This window comes from Strix uralensis, chromosome Z (genome assembly GCF_047716275.1).
Source record: "Strix uralensis isolate ZFMK-TIS-50842 chromosome Z, bStrUra1, whole genome shotgun sequence".
Classification (NCBI taxonomy): domain Eukaryota; kingdom Metazoa; phylum Chordata; class Aves; order Strigiformes; family Strigidae; genus Strix; species Strix uralensis.
The window spans coordinates 12,223,818-12,248,518 of NC_134012.1; the positions used below are offsets into that span (position 1 = coordinate 12,223,818).

The following is a 24,701-nucleotide window of genomic DNA, read 5'->3' on the forward strand; positions in this document are numbered from 1 at the left end:
TGAGTTTTTATTTTAATAAAAGCTATTTCAGGGTTTGTGTCAGTTCAAAACATGAGTGTATAATATTTTCTTCCTGGATTGCTTTTCTGGGCTTATATCTAAATTGTGCTTGGCAGCATCTAAAGTTCCATATTTGCATTATGTTCCCTGCCTCAGGAGGCTCCTGGGAACTTTACAGGGGCATAAGACTGAGCATAGTGGCAGCAAAAGACTTCTGACACTGTAATAGATGCCCTTGCAAATGCAAACCCTAATATCACTGAGAGCAGTAGGGGAAAGAGGCTAATTAGACTAATTTTTGTTTAATTAGGAAGGTAACAGCCTAATAAGATGTTAGAGTTGCAGAAAGCAAAATTTAAAGAATGGGAAGAAGAAGAGAGTGGCTACATGAGTAGAGTGACTGGAGTGAAAAGGGATGTGATTACAGTGCTTAGAAAGTGATGAAAACATGCAAGTTTGAATGTGAGAATAACTGCCTCTTTATAAGACAACACTTCATTGTCAAAGAAGAAATTCTGTGGCCCTGTTAGAAATGTGTATGCTCTTTTGTCTAGTTCATATCCAGCAGGTTCAGTGGTCACTGAGACTCTAGGAGCTGTTTTCAAATATTGTATGATTCCAGTTTTCCGTTTTACAAAACCTCTTCCACAATCTTATTTTAATACTCCAGACATAAAAATAATAAACTTTAAACAGTAAACCACTCCTTAGACATGCTAGACCTGATGAAATCAGACCTCACAATTAGATTGGGATGTAAGGACAGAAGGATGTTGAGAAGCCTAGATTATATAGAAGACTTATCAGTTTGAACTAATTTAGACTTTCTGAACATTGCAGGACTGCTAGATAAAATGAAGTGTCTTTTCTTTTTCGTTACTTTTTTTCCTGAATTGATGCACTGACTCAAAAAGATTTTGTAATCAATACGTGAGTCTTCTTTCATACGAGAATTTCCATGAGGAATGTAAAATTAACTTCTAACTAAAAAAAAAACCCAAACATCCATAGCTTTTGAGTTTCTATACAAAAAGTAAGAAACCTCAGCACTGTAGCACTTTTGTGCTTTCAAGCTGATGAAAATTGCTCCAGAGTAGTTTGTCCTTATACTGCATTGTAATTGTTTCCAATTAAAATCATTAACAGAATTCCCATTTGTTTCATAAACATTACTTGTGGCATTGCTTGCATATGATATGCTCTAATTGGTCAAGGATAAGTTAATGATAAAATGGAAATGCAATTCAAGAAGCAAAGCCGATCTTCTTTTACTATTCAGATTTTTAATATATGTGGAAGTTAACAAGCTAATTTTAAATATTCCTCTAAAATGTCTTGTTTTATATGAGATTAACAAAGATACTACATTAGTTATTGTTTTTAGTATTGGTAACTTTTAAAAATGTAATTGCACAATAGAAATAACATCTTAAACAATGGTTTCCTTAAATAGATTTAAAAATAAATAGTGTAGTTTGAGTATGTTAGTTAAATAGCAAATATGCTCAGTTGGATCCTGTTACATATTTATAGTTTAATAACATCATAAGTGTAGCCCTTGCATGCCATTAAATTGGAGTTGCATTCTATAAATTCTGTACAGTTACCAAAAGTTCACAAACTAAGGGTAAGTCTCCAAATATAATTTGATATCAGAAATGTGGACTAAAAGAAATGATAAAGATAATTTAAATTGAAAATACGATACTTAATTTAACAGTGACGTTGATGTAGCCAGGTGCAGGAATTAAAAAAACAGACTGAGAGAATTAGTGCACTGGACCTAAAAGGATTATTTCAAAAGCTTTTGCATAAATCTGCGATAGAAATACATTGAAGAGACCAGAGATACAGAACAGAGTAATCAAGATAGTGATGGTAATGTAAAAGGGTGCTGGCTGTCTGCATATAGAGTAAGATGTAGATATGCCTGAAAATAAGTACATAGCTAGGTGTTGAGAATGAGTGGGGGGGAAGGGGAGGTTTATGAAACCTCTGAGTTACAACCCTTGGTGACTATTTCAAGATATAATTATTCCTAGGCTAATAGGAAGTTCCCTCCAACTGTTTTTATGCTTATGTTTTTATTTAAAATATGATGATTAAACTGAAAGTGAGAAAGCCTATTTAGAAACAGAGTAATTATTTTTATCTGGTTTTTTAAATCCTTAATCTAGAAAACATTTCCGCAATATCACATACAATGAAATCTGTGCTAGTTCTTTACTGATCTCATCTGTTTAGTGACTTAATAAAAAGCTATTGGCTTCTGCATCAGTCAAGGATTGCAAGATACAGTGTTTTCAACACCTGCTAATACTAGTAGAAATTCCCACCACCTCAGTAGGTCACATATGCCATGTCCTTTTGTGGAATCATTCTCTAGAGAAAAGGGTGCACAATTTCCAACATATTTTTTTTAAAAAAAGAAATGTTGTGAAACCTTTAAATAACAATTGTTGATACATTTTTGTATCTGTCTTTAAAATTGGGGTCCAACAGTTTAAAATCTACTTTCCTGATTCAAGATTCTTGTTAACATGATTTCAGTCAGATAGGCAATAAAGGAAGGATGGTAACAGCTGTGAAAATATACAGCTATAAAGTTACCTCAAGTTTTAAGTGTATACTTCTCTGTTTAAAAAGAAGAAAAAAGTGATACTGGTTTTCAAGTTTCTGATGCTGTGATCTACTGAGAAGAGAAACAAGATAGGTGTTCCTGAAAATAGAATGTGCAGCATTGATTTTATGTATTTTTTAAAAAGTAATGCTGGAGTATAAGAAGTCTCTCAGAATAATGCTTATATTGAGCTATTTTTCCCAAGTCCTACTATTATATCCTACCTTATTGTACTTTTTTCTTTCAGTTAAGTTCCTTACTTCCTCATTTCTTTGTTTTAAGTTGTTTGTTCCTTTATTATACTACTCAAGACTGCAGTTGTGGGACCATGCAATGCTTCTTCACCAGAAGGATTTCTTTTTTTAGCCAGGATCCATCAAATTATTCATTATAGCTTGTGGAATCACAAAAAATAATGTGCACACATTCATTTCTCACAAGATGAATCACAGAATCATCTAGGTTGGAAAAGACCTTGAAGATCATCCAGTCCAACCATTAACCTAACATTGACAGTTCCCAACTACACCGTATCCCTCAGCGCTATGTCAGCCCGCCTCTTGAACACCTCCAGGGATGGGGACTCCACCACCTCCCTGGGCAGCCCATTCCAACGCCTAACAACCCGTTCTGTAAAGAAATGCTTCCTAATATCTAGTCTAAACCTTCTCTGGCGCAACTTGAGGCCATTGCCTCTTGTCCTATCAATGCATTTACAGTCTACAGTCTTCACGGTAACTGAATTTTCTACCTCAAGGAGACACACGTTACTGGGAAGTGTAGTCTTTGAGCATCTGTTATGTGTATAGTATACTAAGACAGAAAACACAGAATCCAAGCGCTGTTGGTTGAGTGTGTCTTACGTCAGCTGCACTGATGGCAACTTTGTCATTTTGCTGATTTGTCAGCACTTGGACCCTAACACTTGCACCCATTTTCATTGCCCCCAAGTTCTTTCAGCTCCATCAGGTCACTGGTAAGAAACATAAGACTGATTTCTTGATTCCAAGGTCCAAAGGTCATAGCTTCCCTCTGAGTAGCCTTCAGCCTTCACTGCTGCAACTCACCAAGCAGAAGTGAATCTGAAAAGAACCAAAATAAAATGGAAGGGAAACTTCAAGGTACAAAGGTCAGTGCCACAGAGATGTCTTAAGCTTCAGCCCTGTTAGCACTGCCACTTTCTGTCCCTGCTGTTTTGCCAGCAGTGTTAGTACCAAAGCATGGTGTAAGTATCAATAGCCTTATTTACCTTTTAAGCTGTTTTGCAGAGACTGTTCATCAGACTTCTTGCGAACCACAGTCTCATTGCAAAAGGTATTTTGTAGCCTTTTTCCAGTCCTGAAGACTGCATCCAGAGCTAGCCTGTGTAGGAGAGTGATACACCTCTCAGAAATTAATGTCTGCTCAGTCATATTGGTTCATGAGTGCATTGAAGGGAATCAAATTCTAGCCAGTCTATATGTGTCATCAGGATTCCTTTTTTCCATTTAACCATGATATTCTTAGACCAATGTACCAGTAATATTGATAGCTAAAATTATGCAACACCAAGGATTGTGATAGAATGGCCATGGCAAAAGAACATACTGTATGTAGCCTTTCCCTATGTAATTCTTGACATGTCCCTGAATGGATGTTAGATTGGCATCTTTATTTCTGCTTAGGGAACCAAGTGTTCATACTGCCTGGTAAGAGAAACTAAGAACATTTTAGACCTCTTACACAGCCATGGTCCCACAGCTGTACTGGAGGGACCCAAATGAACTTGTAGTGGAGTTAGAGGTATCGTGCTTTTCACCCTGCAGCTTACAAATTCCAAAATTTTTTTGAACCTTTTAAGAAGGTTCTTTTCTGAAGATGCTTGAAAAAACAAAGTTGTGTTCAGGATAAGAGGGAAAGTCCTCTCATCCACTAATATCTGGTTAAAATATACCAAACAAAGGATGAAAATAAATGATTCATTTTCTCCAGAAGACATTAGCAGAGAAAAATGATGCATTTTTCTCTGCTAATGTGTTCTGGAGGGACATTAGCAGTCTGGTCCTAGATGGGTACATGGTACAGTTTGTACTATCCAGCATATTTGTTTGTAGAAATGGAGGTGATAACATTTGCTTACAGTACTGAAATATTAGGGATAATAAAAATGAAAGCCAAGTGCAAGCAGTGGCAGAAGACTGTCATGGTACTGACTGATCTTCAGCAATGTTTACATTGTTTTGCCTTTCATCGCAAAAGGAGATAGTAAACTGGAAGGGTACAGAGAAGATAAATAAGGATGTCAGTTTTAAATTACTTCGTGATGAGGAATATGTAAATAGACTAGAGTGCTTCAGCCAAAACAAGAGATGACTAAAGAGGGAGGATGATGGAGGTAATTAAAATCATGAGAGGCATAGCAGAAGTGAATGGGCTGCTGTTATGCACTGTGTCCTAATAAAAGAACTAGAGGACATTAAATAAAATTATCATTATCCCAGAGCATGGGTTCAAATAATGACAGATTCTAGGAAGAAAAATGGGGTAAAGTGTATTAAACTCAAAGATAGCACATTTGCCTGTGGAGATCCTTGAACTGCAAGCCCCTGGGAGCTGAGAGAGAATACCAGGAAAGTACTGCAATATGCTTGCCCTGTTGTTATGTTCTTTCCGCGTCATTCACCAGTTCCTCCTTGTTTGACCTTGTTGGAGAAAAAATGATAGGGTAGGAAGACCTTTAGTCTATTCTTAGTATGCCTATTCTTATGAGATATCCTACAATTTGATGACAATGATGTCTTCCATTACAATTTTAACTTAGGCATCGTAAAAAGATTTTATGTATTTATTAAATAAGATTACATAAATATTTATTATTTGCCCTCTAAAGACAATTAGAGCAATACATAATCTTAGTTAAACCACCCTAGGTAAACTTCGGATTACTAGTTTTTTGAAGTGGTAGTCTTTCATCACAGAATTTGTTTAGAGAGTAAAATATCTCTTGGTCTTAAATTTTTATGTTTTGTGTTAAGATTCTGCTGAGACTAATTAAAGTTATGACAGGTCTCTGTGAACAAGTGGAAGCAAAGATGCCTTCTGCTTTCATCGCCGGCAGGAATTAGCAAGTATCTTTCTATGCATTTTAGTGGCAGTGGAAAGTGAACCTTGCCAGCTATGCCAAATAGAATGTCAAAAAGATAGATTGTGGCCACTGAGCAGTGACCAGTAAAATTGGTTATATTCCTAACTAGCTGTGAACTAATTATGTTTAGTAAAAGTTACGTCAGACATGCATCCCCTGCATACTCCCCTGATCCACATAGCACTGAAATGCACTGCATAGGAGAGCGTTTTGTACTGAAGTAGCCCCTAAACAGTTTCAACTGTGCTAGTGTAAACACATCTTACCTTGAAAGTTAAGTTTGCCTGGTGTTCAGTCTTTTGATTCGATGCCTCATAGAAATTCCATTTACTGTAAGAATAACAAAGAATTTTTGTCTGAGAGTAGCTTGTAGGGATATGTTGGCTTCATCACTATCAGTGAGTTAGCAGAAAAGAAAGTAGGATGAACACGTACATTGTTTCTGCTACCTAACATGCCCGGGATATCTGTTTCATACATCTGTACCAGTGACACAGATAGATCCACACCATTACAAAATTTGGACATGAACCTGAGTTCAGTTTGATCCTAGAGCACTTATTAGGTAGAAAACTGCTAGGATTTCTGGAGGAATATGGTACTCACATAGCATAATTATAAAAAGTCAGACTACATTTTTTGGGCAAGGCAGAATTTTGTAGATCCCTAAAAATGAAGATAAAAGCTGAAATCTGAATTTGATGAAGGTCAAAAGAGTAAGCATGAAAGCACTCAAGGTGACGTGTGAGAATAATAAGGAAGAAAAGGTGATTGTATTTTTATTAGATCAGAGCCAGATTAACCACACCTTCTCAAAGAAGCAAGAGATGAGCAAACAGCAAAGTCAGGAGACTTTTTGAATATCTTAACTGAGTAGGTAAAAATGGATGTTTGAAATGGTGTCACAAAAAGTCAGAGTTAACCACCATTACACATTTAATGAAGGACTAAAGGAAGGATTTTCTAACATTTCATAAACATTTTAATTTTAAATAGCTTCTTTCTTGATAACCTTTTAAGTTACTTTTCTTTGTGAAAATTTGATTTTCGTTTTCTGGTGAACATATATGAAGACTTTTCAGACAGCTGTTTCCATAAAACCTTGGTCAGCTTCCTAAAAACTGGTTAATTACTGTCAGCATCAGAAAACTTTCAGTTCAGAAACACTATGACAGCTTTCTCAAGATACGGTGTTGTGCTTTGTATCTTTTATTCTCTGGAGGAATTAATATTTCTTTCATTTGCTCAGATGGGAAGTAGAAATTTTTGGGGTTGATATTAGCTAAGACTGAATATGAATTTGTTCCGAGACAATGCCATGGCTCCAAGGTAGGTCATTCACCTGTTTCTGGGGAGGAATTAAGGGAGGCATGTTGCCAGACAGATAGATTTGCAAATAAACTAAATGCTTTGTGTAGATACACACAGCCTTGTCTTACAGAGGGGTGTGGTGAGGCCCTGCCATGCCTATCTTGTGTATTCCCTCTGACCTCTGCTGCCAGACTGACCATCTTAAGACAAGTAGAGCCAATTCATGAATTTATTTTTAAGAAAGTATTTGCGTAACTGTTATCTTGCAGTGTTCCACTAAAATTAGCTTAAAACATTGAAGCCTTAAGCACTGAAACATTTGTGGACAGCAGTGTATAACAAAAATCTGCAAAGTTTTTGTTAAATGGTCTTTAGTACTAAATTAATTGTTTTTTAACAAAACAAGCAATCATGCAAGTCAAGAAATAAGCATCTAAAGAGAATTGAGCAGTATGCCAAGTAGCATTCACACTAGAGACAAGCATTGGTATGAGATCCTTTTTAATGCTATTTTTTTATACATATTCAGTCATCTTGAGCTATTATATTAAGCCTACCTATAAATATCAATAGCTTTGCCTCTACATATTTTGTATGGTAGCAGTCCGAACAAATGGAGCCTGAAGGGGTGTAAGTGTTTAGGGAGGAGTTGTAGGGAAGAATGAAACTGGAGGGAGGTGCTGCCATTACAACAATATGATACAAAAGGGTGAAGGCACTTATGATGAAATTTAACAAGAATTGCTGAAATTAACAAGAAAAGCTGAAATATAGTATTTGATCAGCTGAGAGATGACAAATGTAAAGAAAACATAAACTTGCAACATGATTTTTAGAAAAGTTCAGTGATAAAAAGTAGGAACAACAGAAGAAGGTGTTGATGGTGAATAGAGTTTGAGACTGTGATGAGTAAGAGATTTAGTGAAGAGACAGTGGAAGATAAATGGAAAATAGATTAAAATTAATAGGAAAATTCATAGTCAGAATATTCTGAATACTTTCTAAAATTATTTTTTCTTATAGATTATTGGTGCACATACCACGGAAAATTAAATACTACAGGTTGCTGTTTGAGATTCCCTGTTTTTTGTTGTCTGCACTGTCACGGCAAGGAGAGAAGTTGTCCACAAGTTAAATTCACTGTTAAGATACAGTTTATCTACATCATCAATATATATGTAGAAAACTTACCTTTAAAATTAATGGAAGACATTTTATGGTCTAGAATGTATGCATACTGTGCAGTTTAGATCCATGACATGATCTCAGAGGGAGACTGTACAGCTTCATTTCTTGGTATCAGTCATCAAAACTATATGGATTGCAGTCAGAACAGGTATGGTGAAGGGGAAGGCAGTTAGAAAAGCCAACGTTTCATTTACTCACAGAGCTAGTTTGCACCCTGAAAACAAAGACATTCATTTCAATTACTCCATAGTATTTTTATTTCATCTGTATATGATTTTTATTTTATCACCCTTAATTGAATTTTGAAATAAAGTGGTTTTAAAGTAGGAGAGTAGGTTTTGCTATAAGTCATTTTAAAAGCTGTTATATGATGTCCTGCCTGTTTGGTACATAGTTTGTTATGGTTTAGGGGAAGAATGAAAAAGCAAACAAATAATTCACTTGGTTAGTTTAAAAAAAGTCTGCTTGTTGGCTGGCTATCAAAACTCATTTATGGCTTCCACAGTCAAATGGCTTTTACATTGTGAAACGTGAGATTAATTACTCCTGTTTTAGTATGCATCCCAGTGCTTAAACTAGCCAATTAGCTTGTATTTGTGAGTATTGATAATTATGGAATAATCACAGATGTTTGGAAGAGCATGTTTTCTAAGCTCTTTCTGCCCTCCCACAGACCTTTTGCTTCTTGAGTCATTTGCTTGAGGGAAATAAACAGCCTGAGATACAAAACATGAGTTGTTCTAGTTCTGCTTTGAATTTATGAGAGAGACTGGGCACCGTAGTCACTGAATATAGATTTCATATTTAATAAATGAACAAAAATGTTAGTTATGCAAAACAGTCAATGTAAAATGTGTATGCATGCATTTAATGTGTCTTTATCGATTTTGTCATTCATTTTAAAAGCTTTTTCTTGTTTTCTTTTCCAATAACCCAAATCTTTGATAAGATATATTAGCTATGTTTATGGTTTGTGTTTTAATCAGTAAAAGCTGAATTGTTAGTCTATAAAATAGCAACAGGTATTTTAGCCTTCACACATTTTTACAGAATCACAGAATCATCTAGGTTGGAAAAGACCTTGAAGATCATCTAGTCCAACCATTAACCTAACATTGACAGTTCTCAACTACACCATATCCCTCAGCGCTATGTCAACCCGCCTCTTGAACCTCCAGGGAAGGGGACTCCACCACCTCCCTGGGCAGCCCATTCCAACACCTAACAACCTGTTCTGTAAAGAAATACTTCCTAATATCTAGTCTAAACCTTCCCCGGTGCAACCTGAAGCCATTACCGCTTGTCCTATCGCTTATTACTTGATTAAAGAGACTCATCCCCAGCTCTCTGCAACCTCCTTTCAGGTAGTTGTAGAGGGCAATGAGGTCTCCCCTCAGCCTCCTCTTCTCCAGACTAAACACCCCCAGTTCCCTCAGCCGCTCCTCGTACGACATGTGCTCCAGACCCTTCACCAGCTTCGTTGCCCTTCTTTGGACATGCTCAAGTAATTCAATGTCCTTTTTGTAGTGAGCGGCCCAAAACTGAACACAGGAATCGAGGTGCGGCCTCACCAGTGCCGAGTCCAGAGGCAGGATCACTTCCCTGTCCCTGCTGGCCACGCTATTTCTGATGCAAGCCAGGATGCCATTGGCCTTCTTGGCCACGTGGGCACACTGCTGGCTCCTGTTCAGTCGTCTGTCAATCAACACCCCCAGGTCCCTCTCTGACTGGCAGCTCTCCAGCCACTCCTCCCCAAGCCTGTAGCGCTGCTGGGGGTTGTTGCGGCCCAAGTGCAGCACCCGGCATTTGGCCTTATTGAAACTCCTCCAGTTGGCCTCAGCCCATCGCTCCAGCCTGTCCAGGTCTCTCTGCAGAGCCTCCCTACCCTCGAGCAGATCAACACTCCCACCCAACTTGGTGTCATCTGCAAACTTACTGAGGGTGCACTCGATCCCCTCGTCTAGATCATCAATAAAGATGTTAAACAGGAGTGGCCCCAAAACCGAGCCCTGGGGGACACCACTCGTGACCGGCCACCAACTGGATTTAACTCCGTTCACCACAACTCTTTGGGCCCGGCCATCCAGCCAGTTTTTTACCCAGCAAAGTGTGTGCCCATCCAAGCCATGAGCAGCCAGTTTCGCCAGGAGAATGCTGTGGGAAATGGTGTCAAAGGCCTTACTAATTTGGTTATTTACTTAATATTCAGAAGGTCGTTGTTAATTTATGGCAGAGGCACTATATTTATGTCTTAGAATTCAAACTAATGGTAGGAACATGCAAAAAACTTCAATTATAAAGTAATCCTCACTGGAATCCAATGAGCTGTGTTTGAATGGAAAAAAATCTCATCTTCATTTACTGTGCAGAGCAAAACTGTCATATCTCTTTGTCAAGTGTAATTTTGATTGAATTAAATTTACAGTATTTCACAGAGGAAAAAAACTTCAAATGAGAGCTTGCCTCCTCTCTGTCCTGAAGGCCTGAGAGGTGTTAACTGCAGTGATTCACAATAAAGGGTCCAAAGAAATGCTGAAGTACAGCTTTCTGTATTGATATGTAGTATATAATCTTAAATCCTCGTCTTATTTTGATTACATATTTCTGTAGAAAAAGTCAGAGAATAGCTACCAAAAAAATGAATAGATGATCCTATTTATAATCTTGAAAATAATATGGAAAGTTACAGCAGTATGAAATAAATATTTGTAAGAACTGTAAATGCTACAAGAACTTCCAGGAATTATTTTGGGGGTTTTTTTCTTCTTTTAATTGCTAAGTGATTTCTGGTTCATTTGTGTATATTTCTTCCCAGATCCATGTAGGATTTATAAAGTTTTAAGAGAGTAGAGATGATTCTTAGGTGCCAATATTTATGCTGATACTGATCAGCAAGAAGCATTATTTGCATGGTAATTGATTTTGTAGGACTGCAGTTTTTATAAAATTTTGCTTCAACAGATTAATTGTATGTCAGTTAGTGGCATTACCCCATTTTGGGATTTCTGCATAGTTTTGTATGTAGCATGATGTTCTTTTTCTTATGTCAAATGTCCTATGAAATTCACAAAACAAAAAACTGGTTGTAACAGAGATGATCACTGGTTCCTAACCACTCTGCCTTATAAAAAGGAATGCCCCTAATGCAGTTGAATCTTGTGCCCCATATGAAAGGCTTCAGGACATGGTTTTTCAGATTTTTACAGTAATCAGTTGCTTTTCTAGACCCTTTGCAGACAACGTTCTTTGATATCTTGAAAAGCAGTTACTGTGTATTCCCCATTAAATTGCCTGAATGCTGCTGATTTGTTCATATACAGAAGGACTCTGTATTGTATGCACACTGAGTTCAATAAATCGCATTTTATGCATGTGCAAATAACTGCTTACACACAATTTACTTTTCTGGGACTGTCACACATTTCCACATTTAAACCCAAAGCCCTGTAGAAGTCCTATAGCTAGTAAGGTAGACATCATAGTGAATATAAAAATGGTTTCAGATAAGGATTATGTCCAGCTTAAGTACATTTTACATCCAGGTTTTCTAAAGCCCAACTGCTAGCAGAAAGCAGGACTTGGAATTTGGGAATGGAAAAAGAATGGAGAGATGTTTAGGCCATCATGTAAGTTTAGTCACACATGGATATAAGGTGCTGGCAGCCAGTGGAAGCCCATAGGTGAAATCAGAAGGGCAAGAGCCGAGAAATATTCAGACAGCAGAGAAAACGTGAGAGGAAGGTAGGAGTAGGATAGCAAGGGAGGTTTGGGAGGGTGATTGGACTTTGCAGTGAGAAAGGCCTTGAAAAGTGGGGTAGAAGTTTTAGCATAGGAAAGCTGGAGGTTATGGTGTGCATTCTGAGACAAGAGAAGTTTGGAATTTGAGGGTTTTCTCTAGAAAAAAATGAGATTTTGACTTCTGTGACAATATGTGTGTGGAGCTGAAATGTCTGAGACAGGAGGCTAGGGAGGTTCAAGCTTTTCATGCAGGAGGAGGAGAAAAACTAAAAGTCTGGATCTGAGAAGGGTGGTGATTGAGTGGCTTTCGTTTGGGGAACTGGATGCTTCAGGGACTTGAGTTTGGTGGAGGGCTTGAGACTGAGTTAGAGCTTAGGACATGAGATCAAAAGTCAATGGGACATGCCTGCAGTCATTCACACAGGATAAGTGCCATCCTCTCATAAACCTCTTTAGCAATATATACGTTTTTCTTTGCTGGAAATACAGATCTCACAGCTTATTTTAACTAGCAATCTTGCAATTTAGCTATTATATTAGTATAACCAGAATATGATGCCGCATGATGTGCATATGGGGGAAGGTTGGTGTTTATGCAAGAAGTTCCAGATGATACCTTGTTTGTGAAAGCGATATAAAAACACTTTATCCTTGAAAAAGGTGCAGAATTCTGGGAAATTTCGGTCCATTTATCCATGCTGTCATCAGGTCTGCAGATGACAACAAATTGGAGGACCAGTTGGTAGACTCAGCGGCAGGGCTGTTACTCAGAGAGACCAAGACAGACTGGAGAAACAGGCTGAAACAGTAAAGCAGATGCTTCAGCAGATAAAAGTTCCTTTCAGCAGGGCATATAAAAAGAAAACCAGACCGAGGTAGAAGATGGAAATTATGACATAAAAGAGCATGTAGCAAACTACATTGGACTGTTGTTGGAACCCCACAGCAGTCTGGGTAGTTCAGAACACTCATATGTGATTTGGAAAAGTGATACATATACAGCTGATAAAGTTCATCAGTGGTACTAAATTATTCAGTTCACTGGTGATAGTAAATATGAACTCAACAGCTAACAGTTCTTTTCATCAGCAACCTCGAGGAGGCAACAGAATGCACTCTGATCAGATCTGCAGAGGACAACAAATCAGAGAACAGGTTGATAGACAGCAGCAGGGTGGCCAGTGAGACCTAGACAGGCTGGAGAAGTGTGCTGAAAGGAACCTTGTGAAATTCAACAAGGACAAATGCTGAGTCCTGCACCTGGGAAGGAAGAGCCTCTGGCAATGGGACAGGTTGGGCACTGACAGCCTGGGGAGTAGCTTTGTGGAAAGGACCTGGGCGTCCTGATGGAGAGCAAGCTGTGTGTCAGCTGGCAGCAAAGGAGGCCAACAGCATCCTGGGCTTTATGAACAGCGTGATGTCTGAACAGCAGTAGCTGAGGGAAGTTTTTATCCCCTAGTACTCAGCAGATGATATCTAAAATACTACAATTTTGCCCACCCCCCAATACAGGAAAGACAGCAGTAAATTGGAGCAGGTTTAGCAAAGGGCCTGGAGCACCTGACCTGTGAGGAGAGTCTGAGGGAGCTGGCTTGTTCAGTCTGGAGAAGGGTAGGCTTTGAGGAGGATCTCCAGGCAGCCTTACCGTACCTATAAGGAGACCACCAGGAGGACAGACCAGCTGTTCACAGTGGTGCATGGCAGGAGGATGAGCGATAATGGATATGAGAGGTTCAGACTGCAAGTAAGAAAAACACTTACACTGTGAGCACAGTCAAGTGGTGGAGCGGTTGCCCACAGAGGCTATGCAATCTCCATAATACAGAATATTCACTATGTTGAGCTGTAAATTAGCTATTGCCACTTAAGAAAAGAGATCTGGGTAATACTGTGATTAGTTTTCTGAAAACATTCAATGTGCAGCCATAGTCAAAATGTAAGCAGGAATTATTAGGATCATAACAAAATGGAAAACATTATGTCATTGTCTAGATTTGTGGTGATCCCACATCTCAAGTTTTGCATATAATTTTAGATTACATCATCTCAAAGAAGGATAAAGCATGGTGAAGCATAATGTGTAAAGGGTGATCTGAAATATGGAAGCTTTTCCATGTGAAGGAAATTTACAAGTTTTTTGTTTGGAAAGGATATTACAAAAAACAGCTACAAGAGGCCTGTAAAACTATGAATGGCATAAAGATGTTTTAGGAAAGATTGTTCACTGTCTCTCAGAGGCATTCTTGCATTAGCAATTATATCAGCCATCACAGATAGTGCAAAAAAAAAAAAATGGTGCTGAGGGCCAGACGTCAACGTTTGCATTTTAGGCAACAGGGGCAACTTAATTCCAGTCCCAAGGGCTGAATGCCTGTTAGTGGTTGAAGCATATTACTGGAACACATCAGAGCTCTCAGAGTGCATCTTCTGATTTAGTTTCACCTTAAAGGAAATCAATTTATTTCCTCTAAGACTACTCCACCAAGGGACACAAAGCATAGTAACTGGAGGCGATACGAGATCTCGTTCAAAAGTACGCACAGACACGTGCAAGGAAGGAAAATCCTGTCGATGCCAATTTAACACACTATTCTGGGCACAGTTTCCAAAGCACTGGGGTCCTAAGCTGCTGGGTGCTGCAAGGGCACATATGGGAAGGAATCAGTCTGTATTTGCCTTTTTGACTATAGTCTTTCAGTAGCTCTATCTGCTGCAGCTCATAATCAGAAAGAAGAGACTGCATCAAAATGACCTTGGTACATCTGATTACCTAAGAACACTTGTTCTTAGGTAATTTAATTTTACATGAGCACTTACAATGTAAATGGTTATTATAGCCTTGCATATTATTCATTTGGGCACATTTTTAGAGTGAAATTTTCCATCTCATATCTTACATTCTTTAGTCAAAGCAAAATGAGGTCAGTCAATTTATAAAATTGGGAGAATATTTTAAATTGTCTGTAGTCTTATTTTGAGTATTACTAGCACCTCAACAGGAGATTGCAAAAACTGGCAGGGACACATGCAACAGGTATGCCTATGGTGAAAATCCTTTTTTATTTGCATTCTTTGGTGGGTATAAAAGTGTGATTTGCACAAAGCATTGTTTTTGTTATCTAATAACAGGTTTCCACTAACAGTATGCCAGACTGCTGGCACTGGCTTGCATACACATGTGATTTGAGTGGAAATTCTTGTTCAGGGTATAGAAACACAGGCATGCACAAAGAAAGTTAAGTAAAATATATGTTTTAACAAATACGTGACTGTGTATAAATTATTTAGGAACTGTTTTCATCAAATGATATAGGGTTTCTTTTATAAAAAGGAGCAAATAGATTAGAAGGGGTTTGAAGCTCCCTCAGCTATTCTGTTTCATAATACAAACCCCTACTCCATGTTGCTGTACAGTTTTTGAGGAACTCTACAGCTCTCAGTTTTTATCTGTAGATGGCTAGAATCAGATGCAGAGACATGGCTTATTTCCACTCCGGCTGGATAGACAGACATATAAAGGTATTTTTCATGTCAGAATTTGTTAAAGACAGTAGTTACAGGGCGGATCATAGAATCTGCAGTAACCTTTGTGTATGATCATACGGGGTTTCTAAATGTGATCCTTTGTTCCAGTACTGTACACAAGTTTATATGGTAATATACTTCAGGGAAAATAAACTGTTCTCATTCTTTGTCAGCCTCTGTTAAGTCGTAGAATTTGGTTTACGTAATAATTGTACTACTGACCTTTTCAGATGAAGCTTAATCAGTTTACAGATGGTAAAAAAGAGACTATTTCAACAATGGAATTGAAATCTGTTCCACATAACTGGCTGTCAACTTTGAATAGCTTTACTCACATGCAGGGAAGCCACAGGGATTACACATGCTGTATAGTAAGCAGTTCCTGATTGTATACATACTTTTAATACAGCACCAACAATTTTTCTGTGGCTTTCTGTAGGAAGAGCAATTAGAGAATACTGAAACTGCTGTTCCTGAATGTAGAATGACTACATTATAAAGTCTAATCTGTGATAAACTCAGTGCAGGTTTGCTTAAGGTGAGTTGCACAGACATGCAAACAAGGATAAAATGTGTCCAAACTAATGTAGCTACATGTTTGCATAATTCCCTGATTATCGCTGTTGATCCAAACCCAGCCTCTAGCATTTTGTGTTATATTTACTTTAAGTACAGAAATAAATAAAAAGAAAGCACAGGTAGCAGTCTTGACTAAGATCCTCCAGAGAGGATAATACACACTAAATTTCACATGTAAAAAGCAAAGTGAATGATATATCATTAGTGATAACATTTAATGCCATTTGCAAATTAAATAAAAAACAGAACATAACATCATATATTGAGGTTTCTATTTGAGAATAATGTTTACAAGTGTTAGAAAAGAAATTTATAAATACAGGTTTGAAATTGAGGTAAGTTTTTAAATGAGTGTTTTTCAAGTAAATTGCATCTTGACAGAGGGATATGTAAAGAGGACTAATATTTTTCAGAATTTTGTTACCAATTACTAATGTTATTTTTTCAGTAATCGAGATACTGTTTTAAATTAATGTAATTTTAATTTAACATAATCTAAAGTATAGCATAAAAACCAAGGAGGTACGTATCACACTTTAAACAGATCTTCAGCATCTTTAAGCAGATGTTTAACTCATGGAGTTGCATAAAATTTTTTGGTATTATAATCTAAAACTCTTTAGAAGCAAATCCCTGGAAATTTTAACTTTTTTTTCCTAGATGCAGTATAGCATATTTAGCTGTGGGACAAATCTTAGCCCACTTATAATCACTGAAAACCGTCATAAAATATCATCACTCTCTTGACGAGCATGAAGATTTCATGTATAGTTTCCAAAATAAAATAATGTTGAAGAGATTCTGATGTATACAGATCTAAAAGCTTAGTATCTGTACATGAGAAACTGATCCAAATTGTCATTAAAATTAAAAAATTAAAAGAAATGCAACAATGTCTAACAGTGAGTGATTCTCCAAAGGAAGAATTTCTGTATCTCAGTAGTCTAGTCAAATTTCAAAGTAAAGCAATCATTAAATGAATACAGGAGGAAGAGTCTACCTTTGTAATTTGAAGTAAAAAGGTCTCTGATGAACTGTCTTAAAAACGATACCAAAGAGAGAAAATACTTTTCTTTGGAAGGTGTGGAAACAATTGTACTATAAAAGTTTTGGGCAAAATATTGATTCAGAAAAAAATACAAAGAAAAAATAAATACCCACCACTGAAAAGGAAAAATATTGAAATTCCAGCAGAGTTCTGTATTAGGACACTTTTTAAAAATATGTTTCTCAGTTTCCTTGAATAAGATCTGAGAATGTTAAAATGAAAATTACAGGCGTGTGAACACCAATTATACACAATTATTTCTATTAGTCAAAAACAGAAGATTAAGGAATTTCAAGGAGGCTTAATTAAGGTGGACTAGAAGGCAGCACAGCAGTAGCTTAAAACTGAGGAACACGCTGAGGCACACTGATGTGCAGTGGTGCATACAGAAAGGGACACTTCCTACCCACTTGGAGACACCAAAAGCCATCATGTCAGTGCAGGGGAAAAGAATCTGGGCAGCTCAGCAAAGACCTGTTTTTCGAAATCAAAGAATGCATCATAAAGATTGAGAGTTACCTGAAAAATGGAACAAAAATCTAGACCAGTATGACTGCATTCCCTCCTTGTCTTTCATCAGAACTGGATGGATCTTCTGCCTTTGCAGCGCAGCTCCCAGCCTCTTTCCTGTCCCACCATCTGCTGTCTAATACAGCTGTACAGACACTTCTTTAACCTCGTATCTTGACATATACAAGAACTATGCTCCTACAGTACTTCTCTTACTACATAGAGAAGTCAGGGGAGGAATGAAGAGGAAGGACCTTTTGGTAGGACCCCATACTCAAGTCATTCTTGGGAGTCACAGGATTTTTCTTCTGCTTGAAAGGCTGTGTTTGCATCTGCCTGTATATTTTTAAGGTATTATCAGCATACAAACAGTAGGATAAAAATTGAATTTTAACCTGGTATGTATCATATAGAGACATAATATTAAAGCAAGGAGTTATTTGGAAGAGTGTTTTGAAAAAAAAATTTCAAATACTAGAAATAGGAATTCAAATGTATGTGCACTGTTGAACTATGTGTGTACACATCTGTATGTACCTCAATTACTGAAGAATTCAGATGAGTAGACTTAGAAAATCCAGATATTAATTACTGAAGAGATTACAGTATATGGAACCTTTTACTTTTGGATCACTGAATCAAAATCAGTGGAAGAATGCACCAAAAGAGAGGTTTCATATGTCTGGATAAAATAAGCAGATAGCATTATTTTACCAAATCCAAACAAACAAGCATGTTCTTTTCCAGACATGAAAGACAGAGTTACTTTTTAAATCTCGAAATCAAGTCCACAAAGAGCTTCTTATCCAACAAAGTGAGGAAACCTAACAATGAGGTGTGAGATTTCCTGCTTCCATTTGTTCTGTAAATAACTGGGGGAAGGAGGGTTAACTTTTTTTTTTTTTTTTACTCAATGTGATTGGTTTTATAAAGATTTTTATCTCCTAGTCTGTTTTTCAGCAGGTTTTCAAAGACGCTCAGGTACTGTAACAAGGAGGCATTTCCCACATGCTGCTCACAGGATGGACTACATGGACTTTGAGGATGATAGCCGTGGATGGCGATTTGATATGGACATGGTGATAATCTACATTTATTCAGTCAACTGGGTAATAGGATTTATTGTGTTCTGTTTTCTTTGTTATTTCTTTTTCCCTTTTTAGTCTGTAGTAACCACAGTTAAGGAAGACAGAGTCATGTGAACCACAGTATGTGAATAGAAAAAACTTGAAGAAGTCAAACTCTTTGATACTGTGTTTTTATAATTCAGAATTGTAATAGACTGCATCAAGCATGCTGTGAGGCTATTTGATACTTCTGCTATGTGTGACAAAGTACTTGAAATTGGTTCCAAATATAATGTGAAATCCAGATCATACTTCATTCAGTGGGAGTTTTGCCTTGATTTTGGTAGGAACAGGATTTACCCCTAATATATAAAATAATTACTCTGTAGAAATATAGAATACTGCTTGTTCTTAGGGGAGTTCTGTGTACTACAAAAGAATATGATCGATAGAATCATTTTGGGGTTTGACTCTTACATTGGCACACTTTTCTTTTTCATTGGTGCTTCAATTCCTCACACATAAAAGCAATAAAGATGCTTCTCATTCATAGTCAAATCTTTTGAGAACAGGAGATTATAAGCACTGCAGTGCTGCACCATGCATTGTATAGACGTTCATTAGAGCTATTTCAATGGCATAATCCAAATCCTCGAAAATTTTGACAATTGATACCTGTTAGCATTCTACTGTGGGGATGTGCTGCACACAATGCCTGAAATTTTGAGCCAAAAAGAGAAATGATACTGCACAGTGTGCTGACAGTTCCATCTTTTCAGCAAATGGCAGTCAGAAGGAATCAACTAACAACCCCAGGTTCTGCACATTAAAGCGACCATTTTTGTGCAGGTTGCCAGAGTAGCACTGTACCTTTTTTAACCCACCCAGATGAGTGTGTTTGGATCCAGCAAGACAGCTAATGGAGGGCAAGCAGCAGGCCTGCTGACTATGATGCTGTGAGACACTAGTAAATATTGGAGAAAGAAGCATTCTCCAGTGTAAGAAATCAGTATAATTTTTAAATTGCTGTAACAATTTGAGGATACACTCAAGTGTGGACTCACCAGGACTATATGTCTCCAGGGGGATCGTATAAGAGGACATAGTATTTATTTGCACCTTTCGTGTGAAACAATTCTAAAGCACTTTATAGTTACTCTATATATAGATTGCTGAGTTACAGTTACAGAACTGCAGCCAGTTCAGCAATCATTCCATATTTGCTGCTTTACACAGTATTTTCAAATGAAAGTGAAAGAGCATCTATTAAATTATAAATAGGATATTGGAAAATATTGCGGGAATCAGGTGCTGAAGAATGGTACGAGGTAGTTCAGGGGCGTACTTTTCAGGAAGGTACAAGGAAGCCTTTATTTCTAAGGGCATGACCCTGCAAAATACACTGTGGTTTCATCAAGAAGAGCATGTGAGTATGTGTATGTAGTCCCTCTGGTATCAGGATTTGTGTGGGAGACCTGTGGTTCTTCAGTAGGTGGTGTACTCCCCTGTTCTAGCAGAGAACAAGGAGAAATGTGTTGTGGAAGGTGCCATCTGCCCAATATGATGAAATGGAATGATTTCAGGGGTTTTATTAAGCATGTGTTTATGCTTCTTTACTGGAGCAGGGCCAGCATGGTCAGTCTCTTATAGGCTATAAAGTGGTCAGGACCAGAAACTTTCACTTAATCTGAAAAACAGCAGTAAATCAGCTACTAATACTTAGTTTTCTTACAGGCTGCAGAGAATAATCTCTTGGAGAATATATATGTAGGATTAAAAATTACAAGTCTAGTAACACTGATTGGACTAAATAACTTTTGCCATCTTTTTAAAGTTATGCAAATTTAAGGAGATATAATAATTGAAATTCACTATCACCATCACAGTCATGGTTCTGACAGAAATGCATTTTCTGTAATAGCAGTATATCCAGTTACTTTGTCTCTACCTAAAGGTGATTGACTCCGTTACAGGTGGCATATGCATAACATTTTAAAAACTTTCAAGGTTGTAGTAGAACATTTGGTGAATTTCCCTCTTTATATTGATACAAACAAGTCTTTTAAAAATTAGGGTTTTTTAGGTCATAGGCTCATGTTTTGCTACATGCAGATGTAGGTCTGTATGCTCAAATATTATCAATAATTCTAAACATTTTTCTCATCTATGCCAGGACTGGTATTCTAACTGCAATTTTTATTGTGTCTCTAATCTTATGAATTTACTGCTCTTATCTCAGCAAAGAGAGGGACTGATTCATCTATTAAGCCAAAATTGCTTCTATCTTTTGATCTCAGAAAATATTAAAATAAAAAGATGTTATGAAAAATTACTTTAACTTAGCTGACATAGTCTGAAATTCCAGTAATAACATAATTTAAAATTATTTAACCAGGATATCTGAAAAGCATTATCCTTAAGTAAGTATTCCAAAATATATTGAGAGATAAAAAACATACTGTAGGTACTAACTAATATAAGAAAAAGTTACTTACATCAGTTTTAATAGCATGTTACCATGGTTTTATTCTGAAAAAGGCAACAAAAGAGAGTAAAAAATCCAATGCAATATTGACCCCTTTTGTACGTTTATAGCAAGAATTGATGACTAAGGGTGGCTGCATTTTCATAAATTTAGTAGGAGTGACAATTTTGTATGGCATTTCTAACTGTGTAACTCTACCTTTCTTCGAGGCCTAAACAAGAAACTGTTTCTTGGGCTATATTGTTTTCCTTCATATTTGTTGTTATTAATTCCAGGGGATAATTAGTTTTAAAAGATTACAAATGTACATAATGAAGACTGTTGCAACTCTGAGACATCCTTCATAGGAAAACACCTAAAAGGCATAGAGTGGAGCTATTTGTCCTTTATTGCTTTTTTGAGATACATGCTTTTGTAAAAATACAATAAAAATTCAAAGGCTCAAATCTGGTTTTCCTTGAAGTCTGCCTGTAAAATGCTGTTGATATTGTTGGAGCAAGAGCAGGTCCTTTGTAAGCAATTTTCTGGTTGAATTGATCCTGTTCTGCCAGGTTGTCTTTCTTATCTACAATAGTATTAAAATGTTTGTAATAAAATTTGTTTGTAATATTTTGCACTCATTTCACTAGATTTTGCTTGGTGGAATTAAAATTTAATATTTTTTTCAATCAATGTCTTGTTTGTTATTTATTCTGTTTCTGCTCAGGGTTCAGCTAGGGTTTGTTGAATTTTTTTACTACTGTGATTAACTCTTTTCATACTAGCAGCCTTGAATTTGTTTCAGTACTTTCCAGGAAACAGTCAGCTTCTGTCAGAAATCATCCTCGGGCAAGGTGTGGATCTTAACACATTCTGATAATGAAGATTACTCAGTCCTGGTGCTGTTAGTCCAGACCAGTTAACTGTTGAAGGCAGCAGAAATCCAGGACAAGACTAAATTTAGCTTTGACAAGCAAAGGGACTTTGTGCACACTCAGAAGTGTGTGAGTTTCTTGCCTAGCAGTGGCTATGTTTGTAGCTTTCCTACCAAGGTCCAGTCATCTTGCTTCCCTTACACAATTTGAAAAAAAATTCCCAAGCAATAGCTGCACAGGGAGTAGCCACTGTGAAACACAACAGATTCTTTCACAGCTGTGCACCTGCCCACAGAAGCTGAGATCTAAGCCTTTACCAGTACACTACATACACATACACACTTGAAATATTTACCGTATGTCAACAACAACATTATCACAGTTGCTGATACTGAGATGGAAAAGGATGATGAAGAAGCAGAGTTTAGATTTATTTGCTTATTTTTCGAGAAAAGTAGTGCTGATAAGATGGACCTCTGGGAGGAATAGTAGCTATTATAGCTATCAAGTGACAAGTAACCATCTTGATGGTGTGTAGTGTTGCATTTGTGTATGTGTTTTCAGCATCTTTTGTCCTTGGCAATCCTGACCGCTTCATAAATGTGGGATGCACAGTCCCCTCTGGGGAATTCCAGGTCTGTACAAGGGGAGTCGCAAGTAGACGGAAGAGACAAACGTGGGACATCAAGAGCATTCTGCCGGTGTTCAGCCCTGCACCCAGGAAGATGCTGAGAGAAAGAAGGCAAGATGTGCTGTGGATTGCTCTGGGCTAGATGTGGAGCAAGACAACAAACTCTCCTTAGAGATGCCCTTTATTTAGCAGAAAGGGCTAAGACAGACAGTAACAGCAGACAGTAAGGTGGACTTAAACCTGACTGAACAGCCAAGCTCCGGGGGTTTTGATCAGTGGCAGAAAGTCTACCTGGCGGCAAGTTACTAGTGGTGTACCCCAGGGGTCAAAACTGGGTCCTATCCTGTTCATCATTTTCATTAATGATCCGAATGCTGGGGCAGAGCATACCCTCAGCAAGTTGCAGAGGTCAAAACTGGGAGGATACACCAGAGGGTTATGCTGCTGTCCAGTGGGACCTCAACAGGCTGCAGAAATGTACTGAAAGGAACCTCATACACTTCAACAAAGAGAAGTGCAAAGTCTTGCACCTGGAAACAGCCCCATGCCCCACCCCAGTACATGCTGGGGGTTACCCAGCTGGAAAGCAGCTCTGCAGGAGAACTTGGTGGACACCAAGTTGAGTATGAGCCAGCAATGCACCCTTGAATCAAGAAAGCTAATGGTATCTTGGGCTGCATTAGGTGGAGCGTGACCAGCAGGTCAAGGGAGGTGATCCCTCCCTTCTACTCAGTACTGGTGGGGCCACACCTGGGGTGCTATGTCCAGTTCTGGACTCCCCTGTACAACAGAGATACTGATCTACTAGAAAGAGTCCAGCAAAGGGCCACTAAGATGATTAAGGGACTAGAGCATCTCTTATATGATGTGAAGTCATCATACAAGATTTACCAGGTTGAGGACTAGAAAAAGTGGATCCTTCAATAATGGGCAAATAAACCAGAAAGTTCTGAGTAGAACATCATGGTTTCCCTTAATACCACAAGGCAGTGCAATGCTGGAAGAACGTGTCCCACATTTGTCCATTTCTGTTCTTTTCTATACATATCTGTAATTCCCTGTCTGGAACAATTAATTTTTTTTTTTTCTCTCACTAGTATCTTGAGTCAATACAACCAATCTCTCTTTGGGTACCATTTCAAACTTTTAAGGAGTTATCTTTCCTTCCACTTATTGAAATCTGTGGTTGTTGCAGTCCTCAATAAAGTTCAGAAGAGTACCAAGGAAAGAATCACCAGAAATCTAGTTGTATTATTCCAGGATGAGTAATCTGTCAGATATTCAGAATTTGTTATTTAAACTTTTTTATTATGATTTAATTTTAAAGTCTAAAATCTGGTATTTTACAGGTAAGGGTTTAAATTCAAATTTCCAAAAACACCTCCTAATTTTGAGTGCCTCGGTTTGGCATTCCCAACATGAGACCTTCCGTCTAAAGGGACCTGGTGCAGAGCTGAAGATCCCCTTTCTCCAAAATATGTTCTTTAGGATTTCTTACGTTGGGAGCCAAAGCCTGATAAACCTTAAATACACCTATTTATGATGGATGTCAGCAATGATCCAGATCCCAGCAGTATCAACAGGAGCCATCATTGTGAAGATCCAGTTTCTCATATATAACTACTACTGGATTTTTGTCTTATAAACTTTTTCCATCACTGTAAAACATATTCTGATGGAATTTCTGAAATGAGTTTTCAGAATTTCTTGTGGCACAAACAAGTTCAAATTTTATATTTACTTACATTTGATTACCCTATGACTGAAAGTAAACTAAACCTCCAGTGTCTTAGACATGTTAGGATTTCTTTGTGGCTGTGATGTAATCCTGTAAAATACGTACTGTCAAAATGAACTTAATAAAATAAAACTTAGTTTAAAATAAATAATAATCTATTTCATTTTCCATCAAACATTTTCTTCGGTTGAAATATTTCTACATTTCCAGTAAGGCATTAAAATGTAATCCTACTTGAAAGTACTTTCCATTGTTATTCTGTGGAAGTTTAACCATAAAATGT

The 24,701-nt window shown here is 37.5% G+C and overlaps 1 protein-coding gene across 1 annotated transcript in view; it reads left to right on the top strand.

Moving 5' to 3' along the window:
* The window catches only part of RNF180 (ring finger protein 180), an 83,814-nt gene extending 61,947 nt beyond the window's left edge, over positions 1–21,867 (top strand). The window contains exon 7 of the mRNA XM_074855621.1: positions 18,604–21,867. Within this exon, the coding sequence (XP_074711722.1) occupies positions 18,604–18,806 (203 nt within the window). The 3' untranslated portion in view covers positions 18,807–21,867. The remainder of the gene's footprint in view (positions 1–18,603) is intronic.
* The last annotated feature ends 2,834 nt before the right edge of the window (positions 21,868–24,701 follow it).